Source organism: Corvus moneduloides, chromosome 10, assembly GCF_009650955.1.
Source record: "Corvus moneduloides isolate bCorMon1 chromosome 10, bCorMon1.pri, whole genome shotgun sequence".
NCBI lineage: Eukaryota > Metazoa > Chordata > Aves > Passeriformes > Corvidae > Corvus > Corvus moneduloides.
Window position 1 is genome coordinate 19,310,239 of NC_045485.1, and position 25,031 is coordinate 19,335,269.

The 25,031-nt window shown below is 58.5% G+C and overlaps 1 protein-coding gene across 4 annotated transcripts in view; it reads right to left on the bottom strand.

Annotated features, from left to right (window-relative positions):
- Positions 1-24,724, bottom strand: part of EPHB3 (EPH receptor B3) — a 30,808-nt gene extending 6,084 nt beyond the window's left edge. For 2 of the 4 annotated variants that reach the window (XM_032119501.1, XM_032119500.1), the window contains exons 1-3: positions 24,628-24,724; positions 8,134-8,198; positions 7,090-7,762 (exon numbers count right to left, since the gene is read on the bottom strand). In XM_032119501.1, coding sequence (XP_031975392.1) covers positions 7,090-7,762; positions 8,134-8,198; positions 24,628-24,709 — 820 coding nt within the window. In that variant the 5' untranslated portion in view covers positions 24,710-24,724. Of the gene's footprint in view, positions 1-7,089; positions 7,763-8,133; positions 8,199-10,755; positions 10,835-21,464; positions 21,577-24,627 lie in introns of those variants that run through there. The other 2 variants (XM_032119502.1, XM_032119503.1) reach the window with 2 other exon arrangements.
- Positions 24,725-25,031: the final 307 nt, after the last annotated feature.

Below are 25,031 nucleotides of genomic sequence, written 5' to 3' on the forward strand. Positions count from 1 at the left end.
TGAACCCAGGAAACACTCACTGCTCCCACCACAGGTGGGCAGACCCTTCCTTGCTGCCCTGCCAAATCTTAGACCAGTGACTTGAAGACCTCAGGCCTTCTACGAGCCTTTCCAACACCATCACCCATGCCCAGGGATGCAGTGCTCCAGGCTGGGGAGGGTGGGAAGAGTGGGCAGCTGGAAGCACCAGCCGGCCCAGGCACAGCTCTGCCAGGAAATGCTGTGCTCCAGCAGCAGGTCCAAGGTAACTGGAGGTGGGAAGAGTTGGTCACCACCAGCAGTATGGCGGGCCAGGGCAGGTCCATCCAGGAGGTCCATTTGTCAGTTTTGTTTCTTCACTGCCTTTTCCAAGGGTTTTACCATGCTCCCTTCCATGGAGGAAGGCCATGCTGCTTTCCAGGCCTGGCAACCTTCACAGTGCTGGTTCCATCCTCTGGGGAAATAAGGCTGGGAAGGAAAGAATTCCTCAGCCCTGTCCACAGCAGCCCCTGCGAGAGGCCTCTACCACCCAAAATCAGCCACTCAGCCCCAAACCTTCCGCCTCAGGCTCTTCAGCCACTTCTCAGTCCCGGGGTGGCGGCACCTCACGAGGTCGGCTCAAGTGGAGTGCTGAGCGAGATAAAAACATTCCTGCAGGTCCTTGGCTGAAGAGCTGCTTCAGCATCACTACCACCTCCCTCCTCCGCTTCCGATCAGGGTCCTTCAAGGAGCCACAAGTCCTGGGATATGGCCCAATTGGCACCGCAAGGTGTTTATTTGTAATGAGGGGCACGTGAAAGGATTAACAGCACTTGAGCTGAGGAGCAGAGCGGCCTCGGGAACCTGACCCACACCTCAGAACAGCCCAGTTTATCACAGTGCTGCCCAAGGAAGTGGAGTCTGTGCTCTGTTTGCAGCTGGATGAGGTGAGAGACCCACTGGTGCCAGCTCTGCTTCAGCATCACCCTGTTTGCCACAGCTGGGGCAGCATCAGCACTGATGGCCCCGAAGGAGGGCACGTCCTCCTCGCTCCACTGCGTTAGGGAAGCTCCGAGGGCACGTAACCCTCCCACCTCCCACGCCTGTCACACATCATCCTGAAAACAGGGGGAGGTTTCCTGGTGCTTCACCAGGCTGTGGCAAGTGGAAGTTTCCTGCTATGAGGCATCTCCCGACACTCTCTGTGGAAGTTTTCCGGCTGGTTGCAGCTCCACACGGGGTGTGGAGTGCTGTGAGTCACATGCTGCAGGGCCAGCCCTGCAGGGCCCCACACACAGCTCCAGGTGCTGTCCTGGGCCCCTGGTTTGTCCAGGCACCGGGCAGCAGCAACCCCAAGAGAGAAGCCCTGCTCCAGTGCAGGCCAGGGGGACGTGAGAGCAGCCCCTCACAGAGATGACTGCCTGCTCTCCAGCCCCACTGCCCGGATGGGTGTCAGGAGCTGCTTCCTGCTCCCAGGGTGCAAGCCTTCCGGCAAGGAGGCTCTTCTTTGGTCAAAACAGGACCAACTACGTGGCTCAACTGACTCCAGCTCCTTGACCTGAGTTCACCCAGCCTCTGGGCCTTCCCTTTGGAAATGAAAGCTTTGCCCGTCCCAACTGTGCAGGCTGGAAGGCAAAGGAGTGCGCAGATTTGCTCCTTGGTGAGCAGTGGGAGGCCAGCAGGAGGGCTTCTGTCTCCCCAGCCTGGGACACCCAGGCCACCAGAAAATGTGTCTTTATGTGGACAGCAGAGGCCCAGAGGTCACAGAGCAGCCTCGGCACAGGCAGACCCACCCCGTCTGGAGTCCCAGGCGGTTCAAACTGGGTGGATGCAGATTCACACATAAGGAACCAGATTGTTGAGGAATGAGAGATGACTGAAACCTCTTGGACAGGAATGCTCTGGGCTCAGAAAGCTGCCAAACATGCTTTGGTTATGGAGAGGAGCCCAGATCCATCAGGGTCAAAACCCCCTGAGCAGGCTTGTTGGGGGGAGAGTGAAGCTTGTGTTAAGCTGACCGCCCAAGCAAGGCATGGCAGCCAAGGACAGCCAGGTGCTTGCAAAGGATGCAGGAGGGATGAGGGCACTTGGCCTGCCGCACACCAAGTGCCAGCCGGTGCCCAGTGCGTTACAGGGGATAGTGGCCTCCCAGACAAAGGAAGAAGGGACAGGCAGAGCTGTCCTTCGGCAGCTGCCTGCCACCCCTAAGTAGTGCCCAGTGCAGGCAAAAGGGATGAAGGCCATTTCTTTGCATCCTCATACCACCTTGGCAGGAGGGGGATGAGCCATGAACCAGCCTTGTTAAGAAGGGGAAGAGTAGCAGAGGGACCGAGGCCCACATGCACTCCAGTGTTTTAAGTTTCCAACTCTGCTTAATAAATCAGAGCATAAAGACCTTGGTGGCAGTGTGACAGCTCTCAGCCGCCACATTTGAAGGCTGTAACCGAGCTGAAAGCTGATCCCAGGCCCCTGGTGGATAAGCCGCTGTGTCATCTCTTCTCTGCAAGAAACTGCCTGTACAACAACCACTGTCTTGGCCGGCACGCTGCGGAACGAGCCTGGGAGCTCTGGAGTGGGAACGTGACTCCATCCAGCCGGAGCTGGGAAGCCAGGCTTCCTTCTTCCTACCGAGAGCTTTGCATAAGCACTTTTCCTGCTGAAGTGTCCTCAAATAAAATAACAACTCTGAACCTCTGCACACAGATCACATCTCCTGGTGCTGTGCTGCGGTCACCTCTGGGGAGAACATGACAGTTGGTGACAGCCACAGGATAACAGGTCAGGGAACCGAAGCAGAGCTCCCCAGTCTGAAGAGGAGCCGCTGGTTTGATGGGAGGGAGAGGCAGTCTGGCCTGACAGCAGGGATCAGCCACAGAGGGGATTTGTGTGGGGTGTGGGAAGGAGGAGGACAGTAAAAGAGCCCTGCTGTAAAGCTGCCCCTGCACCCCCTATGGGGCACTGCACGCCCGGCGTGGCAAACCCGGCCATCCGGCTGCTTCTGGCAGCCCCTCCAGGATTTCCATCAGCTGCCCACCTCCAGGGCCTGATCCTGTCTTGAAGAGCTGCAACACAGAGCTGGGGGAAGAGGAGGGTACTATTCCCAAATACAATTCCCACCCTGGTGAATAAAGTTCAAGGAAGGGAGCTGAAAAAAACACCGAAATAAAACCCTTCTGGCAGCAGCAGAGAGCAGTGACTCATCCCGTAGGCAGCCTCCATTATTGCATGGGATGCAGGCAAGCAGCAACAAACCACGTGGGCATCCCCAAAACTTTGGGGTCCCCTCCCTTGGGGAAGGCAGGGATAGCTGTGACACATTGGGAAATACCAGCTCCAAACTACCACGTTTCATGTTTTGACTGCTTTCCCATTCACACTACAATATTCCAGCATCCTTCCAGCTATTTCTCTCCCTGTAGGACTGAAGTAGAACGCCTCGCCTGAGCCTAGATAAATTAAACCGATCATATCCCTTTGCCCATCAACCCTGTAATTTCTTTAGAGGCAGCAGTCAGGTTTGCTCGGGACGATCTGTGCTTTATGAACCTGCACAGCTCGCTCCCTTCCCGCTGTCGCAAGTGGCTACAGATGGAGCAGAACTGTGGAAGCAACAGCCTGGCTACAGCCGAGGCGGTAACTCTGTTTTTAAGTCTCTCTTAAAAGGCAGTTATTTTAAAAAAAGTAAAATAATCACCCTTTGGGTGAAAATATTTCACACTAGTGCAGTCCAAAAGTGAATGGAGTAAATCTGAAGGGAGAGAAGGGAAAGAGCCCTTGGGGGTTTGAAGTGGCATCCAAGGAACAGTCAGGAAAACAATTTTTTTCTTTTTTTTTAAGAAAAGAAAAAAAAAAATTTCAATAAGCAAAGCTGCCTCTTGAGCCACAGCGGGTCACAGGCAGGACAGCAGGGGCAGATTTCCTCGACTGTGTTACAAGTAACCCATTGTGGAACTGCCTGGCTGTAAACCGGCAGCTCTCCCTGCCTTCCCTGCTGCTGCCTTTGATCTGGAAGCCCGGGCAATTAATCCCAGGCAGTTTCACTTCCTGGGTTTCATGCAGCAAGCCCATGTTGCAATGCAAAGCTGCAAACAGTTGGCAAGTGCAATGCTTGCTTGGCAATTTTTTTTTTCTTTAATTCAGGGTGATGTTTTCATTAGTCACTGATTGCAAGGGAAATTTATTTTTGCAAAAATTCTGATTTTGGTCCCAGCCTGACCTGCACTCACCTACTGATTGTGCCCAAATGTTCAGTGCCTGGGGCCATGAGAAAAGAACGATCAAAAAGACTCAGAAATGGGTCTCAGGAAGGTGTGGTGTCATGCTGGACACTGTCACCTCTGCTGCTCCTATGGTTTGGGTATCTACGGACTGCACCACACAGACTCAGTCCCCCCTCCCAAGTGGGGTGCAGGCTGTGGGGGCACTGTAGCCCTCCTGCAGGGCTTCCCCATGAGCAGAAGGACATGCAAGGAGGGGCTCACTGCTCACCCTGGCACAGCAGCCTTTCTGTCTTTATGTGAAGCCGGCAATACAAGGGGTGCAAATCCCAACAAATCCATCATGGAGCACATGCCCAAGAGCATTTCTGGGGAGCTCCTTGACACCAAATCCCCTGAACACTCTGGGTGCCTCCTAAGCAAAAGGAGAAGGGGTGGGGCTGGGGGGAAGGCTGAACCCCAGGGGTTGCAGGGCTTGGGGTGGGAATGCAGTGCATCCCAGCCCGTGGAGGCATGTGGGAGCCTTTGCCCCCCTCCCTGGCCAGCAGCTTCTCCTTGTCCTCCAAGAGCTGCCTCTGCAGCTCTGCATGGCAGGGAGTGTGTGGGAAGCGGCACAACCCCCAGAAGGGCCGCGTGCTAATTAAATAAAGATAATGAGGCTGAGAATGAGATGCCAAATCAATGCTGTGGCAACTCAGGAGTAGAGCGCCAGGTACCAGCCTGGCGTATCGCCTTACAAAGCATGCCAAAGAAACTGTCTTCAGTCGGGCAGGATGAGCCCTCCACTCCCGAGGGACCGGGATACAAGCTGCATTGTAACAGGTCTGAATGCGAGCTCTAATCTTGGCTCTGGATGGAGATAAAGAGGAGGAGGAGATCTTCAAAGGCCACTGAAAGTCTGGGGAAAGGGGGAGATTTACAACAGGGCTTATCCCATCTAAGCAGTAACTGGGTATTGTTATTTATTAAAATGCCATCTGGCACTCTGGAGCGCTGCTCGCCCACGCGGTGAAGCCTCCGGGGGCTCCCCGGGGCGGGAGTGATGAAACCCCAGCTCTGGGGGGCTTCATCCACACTGCTGCCCATGACACAGGGGCTGGGAGACTTCTCGGTGCTGCTGGACTCTCGAAATGGAGTAAGGGAACATCCAGCCGAGAGGAGAAAAGGAGCTGAAGCTCCAGCTTCTCCCAGCCCTTCTTCAGCTGTTTCCACTTAAAACACACGATCATATGGCGGAAAATCTGATCCTACAAGCGCAGCGCAACTTTCCCAGAGAAACGTGAGGACACCGCCGCTTCTGCCCAGCGAGAAGGCAGGCTGCCGGATGGAGACGTGCCCACGGCCCAGCGTGGCTTCCCTGCCTGCTGCAGCAGAAGCTGGGGCTTGGTGGGAAATCAAAGGTGCTGGGAAAGCTGCCACATGGGGGTCTGTCCAGCTCGGCGGATGTGGAGACAGGACCTTGCTCCAGGTTCCTGAGTGTAATCTGAGGAGCTCTCAGTCCTGCCTTGGGATGCTACCCCCTGAGCACAGCCCCAGTGCTGGCTGGAAGCTGCATCACCTTGTGCCCAAACCCCACTCTCTGCTGGGAAAGAATCAACACTGTGTATGGTCTAAGATCCCCCAGTCCAAGCAAGAAGGAAAGCAGCTTCCCAGGAGCACGGACCTCAGTGCAGTTTGAAGTGTGGATGGATGCCTGGCACTGGTGTCCATCTGCTCAGGGGGAGCCAGATTGGCTGCTTACAAGACTGATGCAGGGGGCCGTGGCACTGAAGTAAGGGCTGTGCTGGCACTGATGGTGCTGGAGGTTCTGGATCTCCGGCAGAGCTGCGGCCCTGTGGATACTGAGCTCTCCCTAACTAGCCACAGCAGCATGGCTGTCAACTCCCAAAGCCAACAGGGAGGCCAGCCTGGCCCGAGCCCCACGTCACGGCCCGTCCCAAATCACATGGCCCCTGCCAAGAGCAAAGGGCCGGTGCCAAGCATCCCGTCATCGGTGAGCACAAGGCATCCAGCGCTGGGGGCCCAGCCAGCATCCCACTCCCTGTGCAATGCCTGCAGCCAAGGGGAACAGCAACCTTTCTGCCCTAAACCCCAGCCACCCCCGGGCAGGGTCCCAAGAAGCTCCAAGCCAGCTCCCAAGAAATCACCCCAAGGGACTGCAACATCCATCCAGACAGATTTTTTCTTATCAGCACACCCGAACTGGGGTTAAACAGCAACACCAAAGCTATCGTGGGAGAGCTGCAGGACTCACACAGAGCTATCCTGCTGCTAGGGTGGCTCTCCATCCCCAATATCTCCATGTGCAGAATATGTTTCCTTCCCTTCCAGCAAGAACAGGGAGCTTCAGATCCCCTGCCTTCGTGCTGCTCCCTACCATCCCTGCTGCAAGCTTTCAGTGCTGGCAGGGGGAGCATGCATCAGCATGGCTTCTCCCACAGCAGAGCCCTGCTCACCACCAGTGCTTCCGAGTGCCTCCGCACAAGCAGCGTGAAATCACACTTGCCAAGAACAATCACTTGCCCCAGCCATGTGCACTGCAGGAGGGAGAGGGAATATGCTAGATACAGCAGCAGCGGTGAGAGAGAGATTTTGGTAATGCTCTAGGGCTTAAATGTGCTGGATCCCTGCTGAGGGCCATGCCTTCAGCTGCAGTTCCGTGCAAGGGGATGCATCCTGCAGAGGATGCAATGGTGGTTGCACACCAGTGTGTCCCAGCAGACACTGCACAAGTCCAGAAAGCAAAGGCTTTAAGGCTTCGGAGTCAAACTGCAGACCAGTCCTCTAAGATATCACCCTGCTCCCTCATCAGGGAAAAGCCTCCAAAACCAGATCGAGCTCAACACAAAACCACCTCCTTCACAGCAATGCACCCACGGGGACAAAAGCCATGATCACTCTGCCATGCACATACCTTGGCACTGGGTATCCTTCATGGTGGGCTCATATCCAGCAGCACACGTACACGCTCCCACGGGTACCATCCACTCGCCGTCACCGTTGCAGTACAGCTTTAGGGGCACAGACACCTCCACTGCATTGGGGATACAGGTGCCTGGTGCGATGACCAGGGAAGTGGGCTCGGCCCCCGTTAAAGTCTCCGGGAAGATAGCAAAGCCAGCAATGGTGTTGGAACATTTCTTGTAGAAAGCCCGGACGGAGATGAGGGACATGCAGGCTCCCAGGTCTTGGAAGGCGAGGTAGAAACCATTCTTGGAGAGAGGGCCAAAGCTGCGCACCTTGGTGTTCACGCGGCCAGACTCAAGCTTGGAGAAGCTCTCGTCTGGGGCAATTGTATCCACTTTGATATAGGGGTTCTCCATCCAGAAAGGACTGTTTGCGGAGGCAGAATCCGTATCTGACTCATAATAGAAGAGGTTGAAGGTCTCTTTGCAAGAGCCAGGGATGTTGGGGATGCTGTTGCAGTCCCGCACAGTGAACTTCAGCTCCACATAGACGCGCTGGACATCCTGGCGCTGGATGAATTTGGTACGAAGCCAGTTGTTCTGGTTGGCCTCCCGTACGTTGCAGACCTGGTACGTGCGGATGGGGTTCATGGCCTCGTCATAACCACTGACTTCTTCCCACTGAGATTGAGAAGGAAAGGGTTAGATCCCCAGCCAGGGACGTCAGTGCCATGGACACATCGTGAACTGCACAGGGTGGGGGGGAACAGGCAAGAGTCAACAGGGAAGAGCAGCAGCTGCACCTCCACCCGTCACAACCCTCCTGGTCATCAAGGTGACTAAGAGCAACCCAGGCCAGGGACCATGGCACTCCCGCTCTGCTGGCACCGAGTCAAGAGGGGATGGTTTCATCAGGTGAGGATAAGCACAGGAAGGAAGGAGAAAAGATGTAGCCAGCTTCACAAAGGCACTGGTGAGAAACCATGATTCCCATGGGGCCAGGGCCAGCTCTGCCCTTTGGAGGTCAGGACCAGTGCTGGTTCCAAACTTACCCCTGTCTCTGGATGAGTTGTCCATGCCAACTCAGAGGTCACCCACTTCGTGTCCATCAGGGTCTCTGGAGAGAAAGGAAGGAGAAAAAGAAGTAATTGGAGATGAAGGCCAAGATTAGAGGGGAAAAAACCAGGAGGAGTGGGGGAGAGGAGAGCTGAGCCTGACATTTCTGTGGAAAACAGCAACTTGGGGGGTGAGACATGGTGGGAGGAGGAGGGAGCGGCACAGACAGACTCCAGATTTCTCTTCTCCTGTCAAGAGAACAGGAAGAGCGAGGCGTCCCCAGAGAGCTGTGCTGGAGCAGGCAAGCAGCAGGACGAGGAGCCAGCCAGGTGGCCAGGGGGAGATGGGGACAGGCTGCCATCCCCAGCCACTAGCACGGCCAAACGTGCCTCCCAGCCAGTGCAGAGGGTGCCAAAGGAGGAAGACCAGGCGCCCCAGTCCGCACCCTCCCCCTCTGCATTGGCAGGGAGCGTATTTACTGTGGCTGGGGTTGAAAGGGCCCGTTCCCATGACAGGGCGGTGCGGGCCAGGCAGGTTTATCCAGAGGAGGAGGGACTGGCAGGCTGCTCTCCCAGAGACGCCCCACATCACTCATTTTACAAGAGGGGAGAAGAATTTGACCGTCTGGCCAACATTCCTGGAGCAGACTACAAGACAAACCACCCCGGCAGCATTCCCCAAACAGCCCCAGCCCCAGCCTTGGGGGAGCGAGACGCTTGTCTGGGAAGAGCTGCAATTGCAGGCAGCTGTCGCTAATCCCGGGCAGAGCCGCGTGGCTCCGCACGAGCACCACGCGCAAAAACCGGGAGTGAAACGCAAGGATGAGAACACACTGACATGCTCAGGGGCCAATGGCCCCTCTGTGAGCTGCTGGCCCTGTGAGCCCCACTCCAGGGATGGCCCTCAGGCTGTTTGGAGGGGAGCAGGCACCCCGGGGTCCTCTGGATCTTCTCCTGCCTAGGGGGGGTTTCGCGGAAGGGGGATGCAAATGCCTGGAGGCCCTGGCGTGCTCAGGGGGGTTTTGCTGCCTGCACCGAGCAGGATGCAGGACCAGTGCCAAAACACCTCCCGGATGAGGGCATCCCCCTCCCCAGCCGCAAGTATGGCCTCATCCCAAACCCCGTGCAGCTCCCCACGGGCTGCCCATCCATCCGTCCACTTCTCAGCCCACCCAGGCTTGAGATGAAGGGCAGGGAGCCATGGCTCTCCTAGACCCAGCAGCAGGCTGGGAACAGCTCACTCACGCCAGCTGGGGCACAAGGACATCCCAGGGCAGCTCAGTTGTACCAGCACCACGGCTCAGCCCCACAGCAAGAGGCAGTTTCAGCTTCTTTCCTTCCACCCCAGAAAAACCCCAGGCTGACCCAGCCAGGGAGGAAGTGTGGAGGAGGAAGGAAGCATTCACGCATGGCAGGGTTTCGGATGAAGCCCAAACGGAGGTAAACACCTTCTTCCCGCGTCTGAGCCCAGGGAGACCCGCCAGCAGCTCCCAAGCCAGCACCCACAGACAGGCTGGGAGCACAGGCTGTGGGTGCCACCACAGCACAGATAAACAAGCACGTTCGGGGACACGTGGGCTCTCTGACCGGCCTCGTGGTTTGCCAGGTTCCCAGCTGGGCCAGCGAGCCTGCTTCTCACCCAGGCTGTTCACCTGGAGCAAACACAAACACAGTCCCATTGCGGGCTGGTGGCACTAGCAGTGGACATGGCACTGGGGACAGAAGGAGGAAAACCTTTAATGGTGCCAGCTCCCTATCGGGAGAGGTGCAGAGCGGCACCATCTACAACAGACACCAGTGCAGAGATGGTTACTGGGCAGTGGTTATTTGCTGTTTCTCAAGAAAACAAACTAGGGGCATCTGGCAAAAACAGAGGGACAGAAGGAAGAAGCCCTCTGCCAAGCAGGTAATGCAGGAAGGTGGGACACAGGATGGGCAGAATGAGTCTGTGCACCCATAAGACAGCCTCTGCTTGGTCCCATGGCACTACGTGCCCAGGGGACATACCAAGCCGTCATCTGTCTCCCTTCCCATTTCCCACACCATCAGTTACTGAATGCCAGCAGGATTCCAAGCATGGCTCTGCATGGCCACAAGACCACTGGAGATGCTGCTGCGCTTCCCAGACCCCTGCGTGGGGTGGCTGCCAGGGCGGGTGGGCAGTGCCAGATGATGGGGGAGCAGGTTCCAGAAGGGGGCTGCCCACACCTCTCAGAGGGACAGGCCCCGCGCTGGCTGCCCTAATAAGGGCACAGCGGTGCCGTGAGGGCCCAGACATGCCGTGCTGGCAGTGAGCAGAGCCAAGTGTGTGCTCAGCGCTCACAGTGCGGGGCTGCCAGCCCCCGGTGTGGATACTCTGTGTGGGTCCAGCCAGTGCAAGGCCCTGCTGCTGGCATAGCCAGCTGGGGGTTGTTTCTGCAGGAGGAGCGGGGAAGGGATGCCCGGCTTGCTCAGGGCTGGGGCTGCTGATGGATGAGCGGCTGTGGCGGTGAGTCAGGCTGGGGAGATGGGGATCTAGGTGGCAGGGTGTGCCCGCAAGTAGAGCGACATAAGGATGCTGTGGCAAGCCACAGCATAGCTTGGACTGACCAGACCATGGTGGGTGTTTGCTTCCCAAACCTGTCCAAGGTATGCGGGAACTCTCCTGCCCAGCAGCAGGTCCCATGTAGGAAGCGCTTGCCATAGCAGTCGTCCCCTCCGGCAGCATCCTTCCCCTCGAGTGTCAGCCGTGGGCAGAACCTCAGCTTGGACAGGAGGTTCGCTGCCTGCATCCTAATTTGGCAGCATCTGCCATCTGACCAGCAGAGGAGAGAAAAAACTGACAGAGCCAAGCTGGCTGCTGGCGTGAGAGCCACGTAAACCACACAGAGAGAGCGGGGAGGGGAAATAATAATAACAAAAAAAAAATCACCGAGCAACTCAGCTAAAGGAAACAGGCTGATCACAGAGGGCAGTGGGGGTTTCCTGCAGCCATAGGAGTGACCCAGGTGGGGTCAGTGGAGCCTCCCAGACCCTTGCGGCCTGCCACTGTGAAGGCAGTGGGTGGAAGGCCCTGTGGGCTTCTGTGCTGCGTGATCCAGGGTCTGGTGGCACATGCTGAGCTGAGCTGCAGAAACTGCTCTCAGCTCTTAAAGGTGTCGCAGAGCTCTCACCGTGGCCTGGCCCTGAACCTGGTCCTCTCTCCCAAAAACACTGGGCTTCAGTGGTTCAGGACCAAGCAGCTGCTCTCTCCCTCCGGCCCATGGTGCCAGAGGTGGCCTGAGAGGTGTCACCGGTGATTTCCTGGCGCGGTTCAGGTTTGCAGGTACTGTGGAGGGACGTGAACGGCGTCAGGGCTGGCTGAACAGTGAGTCAAAGCCACTTCAATCCCGCACACCACAGCAAGAGCCTGGTCCCATTAGTCAACGGGAAATTGGCTCCCAATTTCGCCAGCTTGGGGAAGTCACCCTAAGGCTTGCTTTATCACTGTCTGCAGCGCAGGGGAGTTGTCCTCTCCTTACCTTCAGCTGGGCAAAAGCAAGAGATGGAGCAGGAGCCTTGCTATGCTCAGCAAGTGCAGCTGGCCATGGTTGACTCCACATCGAAGCAGGAGTTCTATGGCAGAGTGGGATCCCAGGATAGAGAAAGATTCTTACTCCTTGGACAGGGCTGTGAGCATCATTCTGGCTGCCTCTTGCCTGCCCTCCAAGTCCCCTCCCAAGCACATCCCGAGCTGCAAAGACGAGGGGTCCCCTACCAGCAGCCCTCCCATCACCTCCACAGAGTCCCCAGCAGCTCACTAGGTGTTTGAAGCCCTGGCAAGGACCCATCTGGAGCCAGGGACCTCTTTCTCCCGGTGCTGAGGCTCAGGAATGCAGCATGCATGGTCTGAGGCCAGCGAAAACGTTTGAACTCCCCCCTTAAGAGGCCCAGAGAGCCCGTCTCGCGCTGTTGAGCGGCAGACGCGCGCAGCAGTGATGGCTGAGCCAGAAAAGGGGGGGGAAATATCAAAATTCTTTCAAGATGAAGCCACTGGGGAAGACTCAATCGTCTCCACCAATAAGCTCCACTTTAAACGCTCTCTCCTTTGAATACGTGGACTGATGGCTTTTATCAGGATATGCTAGCAATGTAGAATGCCAGCTCTTTGCCCCGATGAGGAGAAGGCAGCTCATGCAAGTCCACAGCATCCTGGAAGAAGGCAAGGGAGAAAAGTTAGTAAAGACACCCACGCAGCCTCGCTGCAAACAGAGGAACCTGTTCTGCAACGTACCCATGCTCTCTGGGAGCTATGCACACCATGGCACCATGTCTGCAGGAGCTCAGTGTGGGGCAAGTGGCCCAGACTGGCCTTATGTGGCCACTTGCCCCACGCTGAACTCCTGCAGATGCCATCAATGGCCAGGCCATTTGCCCCAGGACATGGCTTGGCTTCCACCATGATGGCTGCTAACGGTAGTGCCAGATGCCTCTTCCCCTCACTGCCATGCTTTTCTTCTCTGGAAGGAATGCCAGCTTGTTTAGAGATGCACTTTAAATCTTGGAGACTGCCTGCTAGTCAAAAAGCCACCAAAAGGGGCATCTCTCTGCATATTTTAATTTCCTTCTCGGTTTTGAAGATAATTACGCCAGGAGCGAGTGGCCTTGCGTGCTCTCCATTCAAGCACCTATCGGTACAATTAATCCCAGCACTGTTCTGAGCAGCGGCACAAAGGGCCTTTGGTGTAAGGTCCTTTATCTGGGAACAAAGAGCTGCCTGTGGGAGAGAACCTGAGGTTGCACTTTTCCCGCTGACAAGCGTTCCGTACACAAAAGCTGAGCCACGGGAGCACCCTGTGAGCTCGTCAGGTCTGGGAGACCCCGCAACACGTTTTCTTGAAGCATGCAGCTCACCCAGATCCCTCCTCCTCCTCCAGGAGGGTTCTTCCCACTCCGACCCCAGCTAAACCCTGTAGCCATCCTCCTCCCAGGCAGGGGATGTCCCTGCTCCAAGGCTAGGCGACTCCACATGCTGCCTGCATTTAGAAAGCTCTCCCGTCCCGCTCAGCCCACGTGCTCCGTGGATGGAGCACACCACAGACAGCAGCTTTGGAGCACAGGAGGTGGCGTGCTGGGAGGTTTCAGCACTTGGCAGCCCCTTGTGCCGGAGCTGCACTGCAGGGAGGAGAGGCTCGTGCTGATGCGGTCAAGAGCCAGGAGAGCAGGGAGGAAGGCTGCAGCCAGGGTGGGAGGCAGCAGGCAGGGCACCAGCAGGCATCCTCGGTGGTCAGGGGGTACCCATGGTGGATGTGCCAGGCATGGGGTTTGGGAGCCTGGGGAAGGTTCTGGCAGGCACTGTCTGCTAGTTCCCTCTGCAGAGATGGGGCTGGCAGCACTGCCAGCATGCTGCACAGCTCACATGCACTCATCCTCCCCCAGGAATCCCATCTCTTCTGGGGACCCCCTGCACACCGGTCTACCCCAGCACCCAGTGCAAGGCCAGGGGGCTGTGCTGGTTCCACCCTTGCCCTCCCCGACTGTCAGGCTGGGCAGGCCAGGCAGTGCGGTTCAGCCCAAGGGAAGGGCTGGAGCACTCCCTATCACCGCCCACGCTGGGAACCTGTCCTTATGCCGAGCAGGGCGCCTGCTGCTCCCCAGCGCCAAGGGGGGAGACGCGAGGCTGCCGTGGGAGCTGGCCCCCACCCCATCCCTTGCCAGGGCAGCTGGGGGGCTCTGACTGCCCATGCCCACCAATGTCCACCTGTCCCAGGTCCGAAGCAAGCCGGCGACTTGTCAATGAACTGGGAACAAAGGGAAGAGAGGAGGGGAAGAAAGAAAAAAAAGGGGCCTGTATCACAGCTGTGGCCCTTCATGCCAAGGGCGTTTGGCCCATCATCAAAGGAGATCGGATTTGCTGAGGCAAATGATGACACATCCACTTCAAGCGGGGCAGGTTCTGCCTGCTGCTGGAGGCGAGCCACCGGAGTGAAGAAGTACTGTGGGCACTTAATAATAGACTCATTATTTCTGCATTATGGCAGGGCCCAGAGGCCCCAACTGAGATTAAGGCCCCTCTGCGCACACAGGGCGCATGCACACACCAAGCCGGGCAGTGCCTGCCCAGAGAGCCCAGCCAGGGGTGGGCAGCACTGCCAGTCCCAGCATCATTCACCACTGCCAGTTCTGGCCCTGCCAGAACCATGGTAAGCTCACAGCAGGGCCCAAAACTCCAATTCCAAGGATGCATCCTTCATTTCCCAATCCCACACCTACACTGGGGTATTAACCTCATGCCAGGAGACAGTCCTGTGGCTCTGAGCCACTGGCCTACTGCATCTCTCTCATAGTCCTCCCCACCTGATCTCAATGTCCTGCACCTTCTGCATTGGCAAGGTCCAGATCCCAGATGACTGGGAGCTGCCTGGCATGTGGGGCGGAGGGGGACAGGAATGCTCCCTCCATCCAGCTCTGCCCTGTTGCCGACCCACCATCCGCTAACCGGCTGAAGAGGGTTTTCCGGCCACGTGCTCCTCACCAGGAGCTGTTTCCTGATGGCTGCAAGACAGACTGAAGCATGTGAGAGAGGACAGGTGCCAGCTCTGCAAAAGGCAGCTCAAGTGGCAGCGGCTGGGATGCAGGGAGGGATGGGCGCTCCTTTCCGCCTGGTCACAAACTGGATCAAGGCGGGAAGGGCAGGTTTCTGCTGTTTTACAAGCAGGGCCACACCAAGCTGGGCTCCAGCACCCACCAGCATCACACTGCGAGCACCCCCTTCCAAAGCACAGCACTGGGAGCCTGGGACTATTGCCTGGGACAGCAGCTTCTGCCTTCCAGCTGCATGCCAAGGACACGTGCAGCCCACTGCCCAAAGCCTGCCAGGTCCTGCTGCCAGGCCCTGGTCCTGCAGAAAGGCCGTACCAACGCTGGGAGAGGATGGGAGCCAGCTGCCCAAGCCCAGCCCTGCACTGCAATTACTGTTCTATTAATACCATAGGGATTTCGGATGTCAGAGCCCAGTGTGCTACTCCAGGGTCAGCCTGGCCAAGGAAGAGCTGCCATCCCTGCCCACATGGTGGATGTACCCTGGTGCTTGCTGCTTCAGCTTGTCCAGGAGAACAAGATGCTTTTGCTGTGCCAGGCTGCATGCAAAGGGGAATGGACAGATCCCACAGACAGCCTCTCATCCTTGCTTGCTACCAGACTGCCCACTTGGGACAGGAATGTCCCTGCCTGGCCCAGGGGAAGGGGCTGCCCGCTTCAGCTCTCTGCCAAAGGGACAATGCAACCAGCTGTGCCAGGCAGGCAGGAGCTCTATGGCCAGCAGGCAGGACAGATTTATAGGTCGCCATCCCCAGCAGGAATGGCCATGCAGCCGTCCTCTGCTGCCACAGAAATAACTCATCCGATCAGGAGATGCCAGACCTGTTCGAGCCACAAATGCCATTGACTAGGACATAGGCAGCAAATCAGCCTGCAAAGACACCCTTGTTTCCAGGACATGTTATGATGGGGACGCTCCTGCCACCTCTCTCTGTGACCCCATTGCCCTGTGGCCATGGTTTCACGGGACAGATGTCCCCACGGGGCCACCAAGCTGAGCTGGGCTGGTGGGGCCAGATGAAGAGCCCCAAAGTCCCCAGGGGAAGGAAGAAAAGGCGGTCGGTACTGCAGACCTGCCTCCGCAGGGCAACTGTTTGCGTCAGGCTGAGATCCAAAAGGCCCCTCTCCCCCTCCAGCTCCATTTTTTTCCAGGTTGTACTTTTGGAAAGTGCCCAGAGAAGGAGTAATGACATTTAAAAGAAAAAAAAAACCCCACCCCTTCCCCAAAAAAGGTTACTCGGTGCACATCCAAAGGCTCGCCCCACAGACGGGTAGCTTGGCTGCCAAGCTCCATCCCATCCCGGCAGCACAGAGTGGGAGTTTCTGCCAAGATCTCCCTCCTCTCTACTGCCTGGGGCAGTTACCCAAATCTCCGCGCTGCTCTCTGCTCTCTTCCACAGCTCTCCAAGAGCACCAAGCCCATCTGGAACTGCTTAAACCCAAATATTGCCCCCCCTCTCTCCTCCACCTCCCCCACCCCCAAAGTCAGATTCTTCCAAAGTTAAAACAAGCACAGAGTCAGGAGGGGGTGCCGGGCCGGGCTGACTCGCTCCTTCATTTCGGTTTAATTTCTGGGGAACTAGAATAAATCTGTTCCTGGCGATCGTTCAAGCCCTGCACATTTTTCTCATTAATAAAAAAAGGCCTTGGATAGCACGCCGTGTGTGCATGCCCCCCCTCCCTGCGGGGTCCCCCTGCGACCCAGCCCTTGTTGGGCAGGCGCTGAGCACCCAAGAGATGCAGGAGTGGGTGCAGGGGACATGGGGACAGCAGCGTCCCTTCCCCGGGACAGGGATGGATTTTGGCAGCCCCGCGCAACAGCCACACCTCAGAGAGGAACAGGGAGGCTCAAATCCCCCTGCAGCTGCTGCTGGGCAGGAGAGTCCTGGTGGAGGGCTCCCCTGGGAGGGGACATCCCTGCTGCCCACTCCTCCGGCACTGCAGCCCCCGCAGGGCCCCCGGGGCATTCCTGGGGAGGGGGCTGGGAAACAGGTGTTTGTCAACAGCTCCTGCCACATGCATGAGAAACGCCAGGCCCCGCAGCACAGCAGGGCTTAGCAATGGGCAAAAATAAAATAAAGACAACCCCCCCAGCAAAATCCTCCCCCCTGTCCCAGCCTGGGACCCTCAGCCAACACACGCTGGCACGTGCATGGAGAGCAGCCGATGGGCCCGGTGCTCAGCCATGCCGCTGTGCTCCAGCCTCTTCCCAAAATGGCTCCCGTTCCTCTTCAGCGGGGCAGCCATGCGAAGCCAGCATTGGGCTCGCTACCTCCTGACTCAGGGAGCACAAGCTGGAGGACTGGGCTGCGCCGAGGGGAAAGCAGGCACCAGGGGAGGGATGCAGCCCCTCTGGGAACGGCAGCACTGTGGGAAAGGGACGTAGCCCTGCGGAAAGGGGACGTTGCTCCACTCCCAAGCTTGGCTCCATGACTCCTCCATGGCCATGCTGAGGGCGGGTGATAATGGTCCCCAAGCACAGGAGGATGAGGTTTCACCAACTGTGCCAAGCCTGTCCCTCCACAGGCAGGATGCCCACATGCCCTCCCTACAAAATGGCTCCCACTTGGGGCTCAGCTCTGTGAGGGAACGGCCCATGCCCCACTGCCAGCACCGCCCAGCCAGAGCACAGGGCTGGGTTTGGAGCAACAACAACAACAACAAAAATGCAATAAAAAAACCAAAACATGACTTCAAATGGGACGGTCCCAGGCTGGTGGGAGTGTCACTGCAACAGGCTGCCTGGCCTTCAAGATGGCAGCCCATCCCCTGGGGCATGAGGCTCTGCAAGGAGATTCCTGGCCTTGGAGGGGCACCCCCATCCCCACCATCCCCCAAACGCTTCATGGGAACATGCTGGACACAGAAACAACAGCAGCTCATTATGGTTTCAACCACTGAGAAGCTTGCGGCAATGGCAACCACCAGCTCCACCGCAGCCCTTGGGTATAGTCCCCCTTTCCCAGGGTTCTCCTCCAGGAGAGGCTGACACCCACCCTGTGGTCTGCACCAGCTGAGAGTGGGGATTCCGACCCCGGGGCCGCCCCAGCACCCTTCCCCCAGCGCGGCTCCCAGGCAGAGACGCTTAATCCCGACAAACCAGTTTGACTCAGCACAACAGGAACAGCTACAATTTTAAAAACATGCAAGTCTGTGATTCAGATTGCTGGGGCTGTTTTAATTAAACACCAAGCTCCCCTGCTCCAGCAGCAGCAGCAAACGGCTCACGGAAATAAAATGCAACAAACTGGTTTCCCCAAATATCTCTTGCAGTAAGTCATCATAACAAAACAAGGAGTTTCGGTTCATTCCTTAAAAACCAGAGGCCGCTATTCCCAATCGCAAGGGCTGGGCAGGCATGGCCCGGCAGCCACAGCCTCGCTGTACACTGAGGCAGAATCATGAGGCTGCAAATGGACCCCGGCATTCCAAGTTTTCCCTCTCCCTGGCTCTCTGCATGCTTCACTTGACACAAAGGAAAGCCCTTCTCCCCTCCTCGGGAGCACGGACGGGAAGGCTTCCTCAAGCGCAGCTTTTAGTGAGGAATGGGAGATTTAATGAATCCAGTGAGTGTTGCGGAGCCCCACGATCCGCTTTCCCTCACAGCCCTACCCCAAGCATCCATAAAACAGCAGGGCCAACTTCTCCCATTGCCCCGCCAAGAAACATGCAATTTCTGTGAAAAGTAATTAAACAGAAAGCAAATCTCTCTGCCAAGAAAATACCTGGCAGTTCCAGCACAGGGGTCAATTAAGCAGGGGTTTGCCGGTGCAGAGAGAAGCGTGGTCAATCTGTGTAACACCCAGCTGGGGTCTGGGAGGTGCCACTGGGCAGAGACCAGATGAAGAAAATCCCCCCTAGAAATCTTGCTGCGTTGGGGGGTTTGGCTATTTCACTAGAGCCCAAGTCTGCTCAGGACTACGTGCAGCAAACTGCAATGCTTCTGCATGGGAGTTTATGGGGAAGCATGTGGGAAACCCCAAGTTTAAATGGAGTCCTGAATCCAGAGTGGCTGCTCAGGGCAGGAATGGCCTGGGAGAGTGGCTCCTAGGGAGAGCAAGTCCCTGTCCCAGTCCACCCGCACCCCCAGGGCGACAGGCAGATCCAGTCTGTGGCTGTCCATGCTCCCTTGAGCCAGGGTGTTTTGAAGCCTGGGGTTTTACCCCTGGATGGTGGGCAAGGGCCTGGAACGCAGCACATTCCCCATGCTGTTCCACCGCGTCCGCTACCCACAGGGCCTCTGCTCCCACAGCCCCGCCGGGACAAACTCCTCGGCTCAAACCCCTGCGCTGGAGAAAGGATCCGCTGTTGCCCCCGGATAGAGCATTCCTTCTGCAGCCGGCCCGGGGACTGCTGAACCGGAGAAGAAAAACACATTGTGACTTCAAACAAACCCAGCGCACTTACAGGATCTGGAGAGAAACCATTTTCTCCTCGGCAGCACAAAGCCCTCACTGAGCTGCTGCCGAGCGCGGCTTTTCTCCTCCACCCCCGTGGGGCCTTGTAAAGAAACCCAACTCCCCACCATCCCCTTGGGAACGGGGAGCGCCATCCAGCCCCAAAGCCCCCTGCCCTTCCAGCCCGGCACCAGCTGTAAGCCCAGCCCAGTGCACCTCGGAGGGGACGGTAAAGTGGCCGGGGTCTGGGGACTGCTCACTGCTGTTGTCTGCAGGACGTGCGTACAGATTTATGGCCACGCCAGATTTATGATCAGCACTAAAATATCCAAACAAACGTGCACACGAGATTTACAGTAACCACTGGAACGCGCCGGTCCCCGTCAGGAAGCAGCGTTGAGCATGGACAGAAATGCCCAACGCAGCAGAAGAGTGGGAGCTTGCTGACCCTGATGCGAGCAGCGGCTTCCCTAAGCTGGGCAAGGCAGAAGCCTCTCCAGGCCAGCTGCAACTTTCCATCCAGCTTGAACAAGAGCAAAGGGGAAAAAAAAAAATTAAAAAAAAAAAAAAAAAAGGAAGAGACAGAGAGAGGAAGAATCCCAGGGGAATCGGGGCCAGCCCAAAAACTGCTGGGCAGCCGCCAGCCAGCCCCGAAGTGGTTCCACCGGGCTGGCACCCAGCTGGGCCCTGACCTCTCAGATGGTGTGTTCAGCCACTGACCCCTCCACACATTCGGGAAGCTGAAAAAACCCAGTGACTCCTCAGCAGGGGCTGTTTATTTTCTCTCCATCAGACTCTTTGCACTGCTCCATCCCTGGACGGCAGCGGCAGAGAGGCTGGGGTTCCCTGTCTCCCCAGGGACTGGAGGGACCGTCCCCAGGTGATGCACATCGGTGCTGCCAGCCCCCACGCCAGCTATCCTTCCCAAATTCCCAAACCGCTGATGGGAAGCAGGTTGTGAGGGGCTACCCGCAAGCGTGGGGCCTCGCCGGGCTCCCTGCCTACAACTTCATCCTCCGGCACCTCTCCAGAAGGCAGGGATCCCCGGGCGGGTGCTCGGGAACCTCCATCCCGCGAGGGCTGAGTGCTGCTCGCTTCTCCCTTCCCCTCCTGCCGCGGGGTCCCCGCTTAGCCAGGAGCTCACGGACCCGGCAGGCCCACAGCTCTGTTTCCTACAGCGTACAAAGGACGAGGAATTTTAATTTTTTTTCCCTTTTAAAGAAAAAACAAAAATCGCACGGAGGGAGAATGAAAAGGAACGCGGACAACAACCACCCCCCAAACTTTCTACAAAGCTCAACGCCGGAGGAAAGACGTCCCCCATCCACCGCAGCGGGGTGGGCTCCTGCCCACGGCCACCCCCGGCGCCGCGGCCCGAGCCTCGCAACGCGGGGCGACGGCAGCGGGAGCCCGAGCACGACACCCTCTCCGAGCAGCCCCTGGGCGGGGGCACCCACAGCTCCTCTCCGACCGGGGGATCTCCCTTCCCTTCCGTCCCTCCCTTCCCAGCCCCCTCCCGCCGCTCCGGCAGCGGGTTCGGTTACCGGACACCAGAACGCCGCCGCCCCTGGCACTCCGGCCGGAGCCCCGCACAATTTGTGCCGAGACAAAAAACCCGTCCGGGCCCTTCTTCTCCTTCTTCTCTCCGGTGCGACCCGCCTTGCCCGCCCGGGAACCCCCGTACCCCAGCGGGGCCAAAAGCCTCTTTCCTCGCTGAAAGCTGGGGGTGCAACGGCGCTGCCCCGCGGACCTGCGTCCACTCTCCAAGGGGGAGAGAATTACTCCCCATTCGATTCCCAACTCCATCGGAACTCGAGGGTGGAAGAGCCGCGGAGCGCACACCCGGTCGGGGGTAGATGCGGCACGCGTGGCCACTCGCCCCGGAGGTCCCACGCTGGAGCCTCGGGGGTTAAGGCAGCGGGCGCGGCGAGCCCTACCGGGGAAGGGATGGAGCCGGACACGGCACACAGACACTCCTTCCGCGGCCCCACCAGTTCTGGCACGCCGCGAGCTTCCACTGAAAGAAATATTAATTTTCCAGCCCTCTCGGTCGTGGCGAAAAGCCTCGAAACGTGAACCGAGTATCCAAAGAGGCGCCGCTCCCTGCCAGCAGCCGCCGGCCGCGGATGCCGCGGCTCTGCCGCGCCGGGCTCGGTTCCACGGGGCGTTGACTCTGAAACCTACTGAGGGCAGCTAAGCGCTAGGAGCGGGGCTGCGGCGACGAGCTCTCCGCAGGGACAACCGGGCATCCGCGGCGCGACGACGAGTCGAGCTGAGCCACAACGGGCCTGGGACATCCCGGAGGATGCGTGCACCCGTGCGCGGTCGCCCGGGCCCCGGCGCGGCGGACGGGCACGCCCGCCCGGTACTCACCCTCCAGAGCGCGGCGGCCACCGGGGAGCAGCAGGAGCAGCAGGAGGGGGAGCAGCGGCGGCGGCGGCGGGGGGGCCCCCGGGCGAGCCGCGGCCATGGCGGGGGCGGTGCGGGCGGCCCCGCCGGGCAGTCCCGAGCTCGGCGCCACGCGCGGTTCCTCTCACCGCCGCGCCACGCTCGCGCTCTGGCGCCGCCGCCGCCGCCGCCGCTGCTGAGCCGAGCGGGGCGGGGCCCGCCCGCCAATCACCCCGCCCCTGGCAACCCGGCGCCCCTGGCGACGGCGAGCGCGGCGCCGATTGGGCGGCGCCGGAGCGGGGGGCGGAGCCTCCGCGGAAAGATGAATCGGAGGGGGCGGGCGCTGCTCGGCGCGCCCCCCGTGGCCCCGCCCCCCGGCGCGGGAGGCGCAGGGCGGGGAGCGCGCCCCACCCAGCGGCCGCCGGCGGAACTGGGCTCTTAAAGGGGCCGCGCGCCCGGCCTGCCCCGCAGACCCCCGGCCCGCGCTGCCCTGTCCCCCGCCCAGCCGGGTGCGGGTGAGTGCGTGAGCCTGGCAGTGTGTGTGATGACGGGACCGTGGGGCCCTCTCTTCCACACTACTGGCAGCCTGGTTTACCCGTGCCACCCATTGCTATCCCGTTCTCTACAGTCCCATTCCATCTCTTATGCATCCCACCCTTTGCCAACCCATCTCACCCCATTCTTCCCCAGCCCATCCCGTACATCCCATCCTACCTCACCCATCCCATCTCATCGTACCAGAAGCCTCCCCACCACACCATGATTCCCACCGCGGTGACAGGGATGAGTTCTGTGATCCTGGCCAAGGTGAAACCATACAGAGAGCACTTGAAGTCACCTCTGCCAGGACCCCCACCTCTACCCACAAGGTGTCTTCCCCACCACATTCCTCGTGGGAGAAGGTGTTGGTTACTGTGCATGCAGCCACAGCTTCCAAACCTGTGGGTGTCTCAGTCTTCTTTCCCCTCTGTCCTGACTTTGCTATGGGAAGGTCTTGGGACCCTCTCTGGGACAGAGTCTGCTCCCTTGGGATGGTGTATCCACACACACTGTCCTGGTGGTTGGAGCTGGCACTTCCACATCCTCAGGACAGACACATACCCGTGGGACACATGCTGCGACCTGTCCTGGCCCTCTGCGCTGCATCTGCCCCTCAGATGCCTGGGGAGGCTTCACTTGGGCTTAGCAAAATCCCCCAAGTCCCTGATGTTGCGGAATGCTGATGCCCCTGGTCCCTGGGAGTGGCTGGAACTCCAGCAGGTCCAGGGCCAGTGGTGTGCATGGCTGGCTGCTTCACCGTGGGCATCCTCGTCCCCCTGGCAGAGCCATCTGGGCTGTCCCTGCAGACACCTGCCATCTGCAAGCGGCAACTCCCCACAGCGCTCCTGGCCCAGAAACCTGCCCCAGAAACTCCCTTGCCATGCAGGCCCAGCCCTGGCCCTGCACTGGCACAGCGGGGTGGCCACAGGACCACATTCCTGGCCACCTTCCCCGCGGCTGCTGGCAGGAGCAGGAATTTGGGAGGTTATCAGGGCTCGCTATGGTTGACCTCTCCTCTGTGAGGACAGACACAGAGCACATCTGTATCTCCTCTGCCTTCTGCTGTACACTCCCACCAGGGCCGTGGATGGGCATTTTCCTTCCGTGTCCTGGAAGGATTTGGCTTCCCAAGTCCTGGCCAGAGAGGTTGCCATAGACCTGAGCTCTGCCTGGGCAGCTGAAAATTTGGAGATGACCGATTCCTACTGCAGGAATGCTGGCATCCTCCGGGAACTGTGGGGAGTCTCGCCAGAATGCTGTGCCCTGAGGGCTGCCACAGTGCCCCAGCACCACTGGGCATGGTTCCTGAAGGAAAAGTCATGCCCAAGAGAGCCAGTGTGCTAATTTAAGACAGGACATATGACATATGGCTGTGATAAATCCTTGTGAGGGACAGGAGGTGCAGCAAGTGGGGCATTACACTCTCCAGGTAAAAGGAAGTGGTTGGGGAGCAAAGCAGCAGTAAGGGAATTGCACCCGTGGAAAATGCCAAAGTTTGAGCAAAGAAGCAGAAATTGTTGGTTTGGACATGCTGTCACTCAAGGAGAGGAGCAGCAGAGAAGCGAGTGACAAAGCTGGCATGAGGGTACAGTGCAGCATCAGTGGGGAAGGAGAGGGCTGGGGGCTGATGGAGATGCTGAGAATCTTAACCAAAGACCAGGCTCAGGGTGGGAAGATTTGATGTCTCCCTGTGAAGTCACTCCCGGGAAATCCCCTCCCTGCCGGCTTAGCAAGATGCAGAAACCTCGTTTATTCTGCAATTCCAGAGGTCTGAGTTACCCAAGCACAAAATTTCTGAACGGAGCACATGGGGAAATTGCTTATTCACACTTGAATAACTCAAAAATGGCTGAACCAATTTTACTTAAACTTTCTCCAAGAATTCCCCTTGGAGCCAAGCCATGCCTGGCAAATTTCAGCCCGAAAGGAATTTATTTCAGAATAGGACGAGAAATTGGAGCAGGCAGCGGGGGTGCGCGGGCCGGGGGAGGATGCTCCGTACAATCGCGTCGCTCCCCTCGCGCTGTAATTAATGAGCCCGCACTCGCTCCCACTGGGCTGGTGCTGCCAGCCGGCCTCTCCCTGGAGCCTCAGGCTCCCTGGTGCCGGCGGCTGCAGCGCCGCGGCCCCGGCTGGGGGGCTGAGGATTTCAGGGCAGCTCGCTGGGCAGGGAGCCCCGGTCGCTGCCTGTGTGTTGCAGCTGGTGGGCAGCCTGGGGAGCAGCGCTGGCAGGGCTCCGAAGCCTGCACAATACCAAATAACTGTGGTAACTGCGTGGTATTTGCTGGCAGGGGCTGGATCTTTAGTGCCAACCCGCCTGCTTGGGCACGGACTCGGTGCTGAGGACGGCGCTGCTGTGGCCCCCGAGGGACGGGGTGACGGCGCGGCTGGGGGATATGCATGTCTGTATAAACACGGACTGCTCCTAGCCACGCAATGTCCCTGCACATGCACCCAGCCCTGATCCCCTCCCTGGCACCTTGGGGTGACGGCTGGAGCCGAATAGGGCTGCGACGAGCACTGTGTTGGCAAGACGTGGACAGGGATGGGCTGAGAGATGAAACGTGGGGCTGTGGGATAGGCAGGGGAGCTTGTCTGCAGCACTGACCTGAGTTAGTGATGCTCTGCCTTGTAACAGCCTCCAGCCTGCTCGGCAAAGCTGCGGTGCCCACGGTGTCCCTGGGAGGCATTCCCGTGCAGACAGGGAGTGGCAGAGATGAAAGGAAAACCTCGAAAAGCAGCAACGGCCATGGAAGGTTCAGAGGACAAACCTCCCAGCCCAGCCCTCTTTCCATAAGAAATTTCTCACCCAGAGACTCCATCTTGCTGGAGCAAGTGTGACTTTCACTCCCCATTTCCAAAGACAGCCCTGATGTGCTCCGGTGACGGGTCCGTGTCACACAGGCACACGCACGGTGTGTGTCAGACCACGGCCCCGCACACGGGTGCACCCACGCACCCTGCCCGCCGCGCCAGCCACCGCCCCTCACCTCCTCTGCATGCGGCAACCTC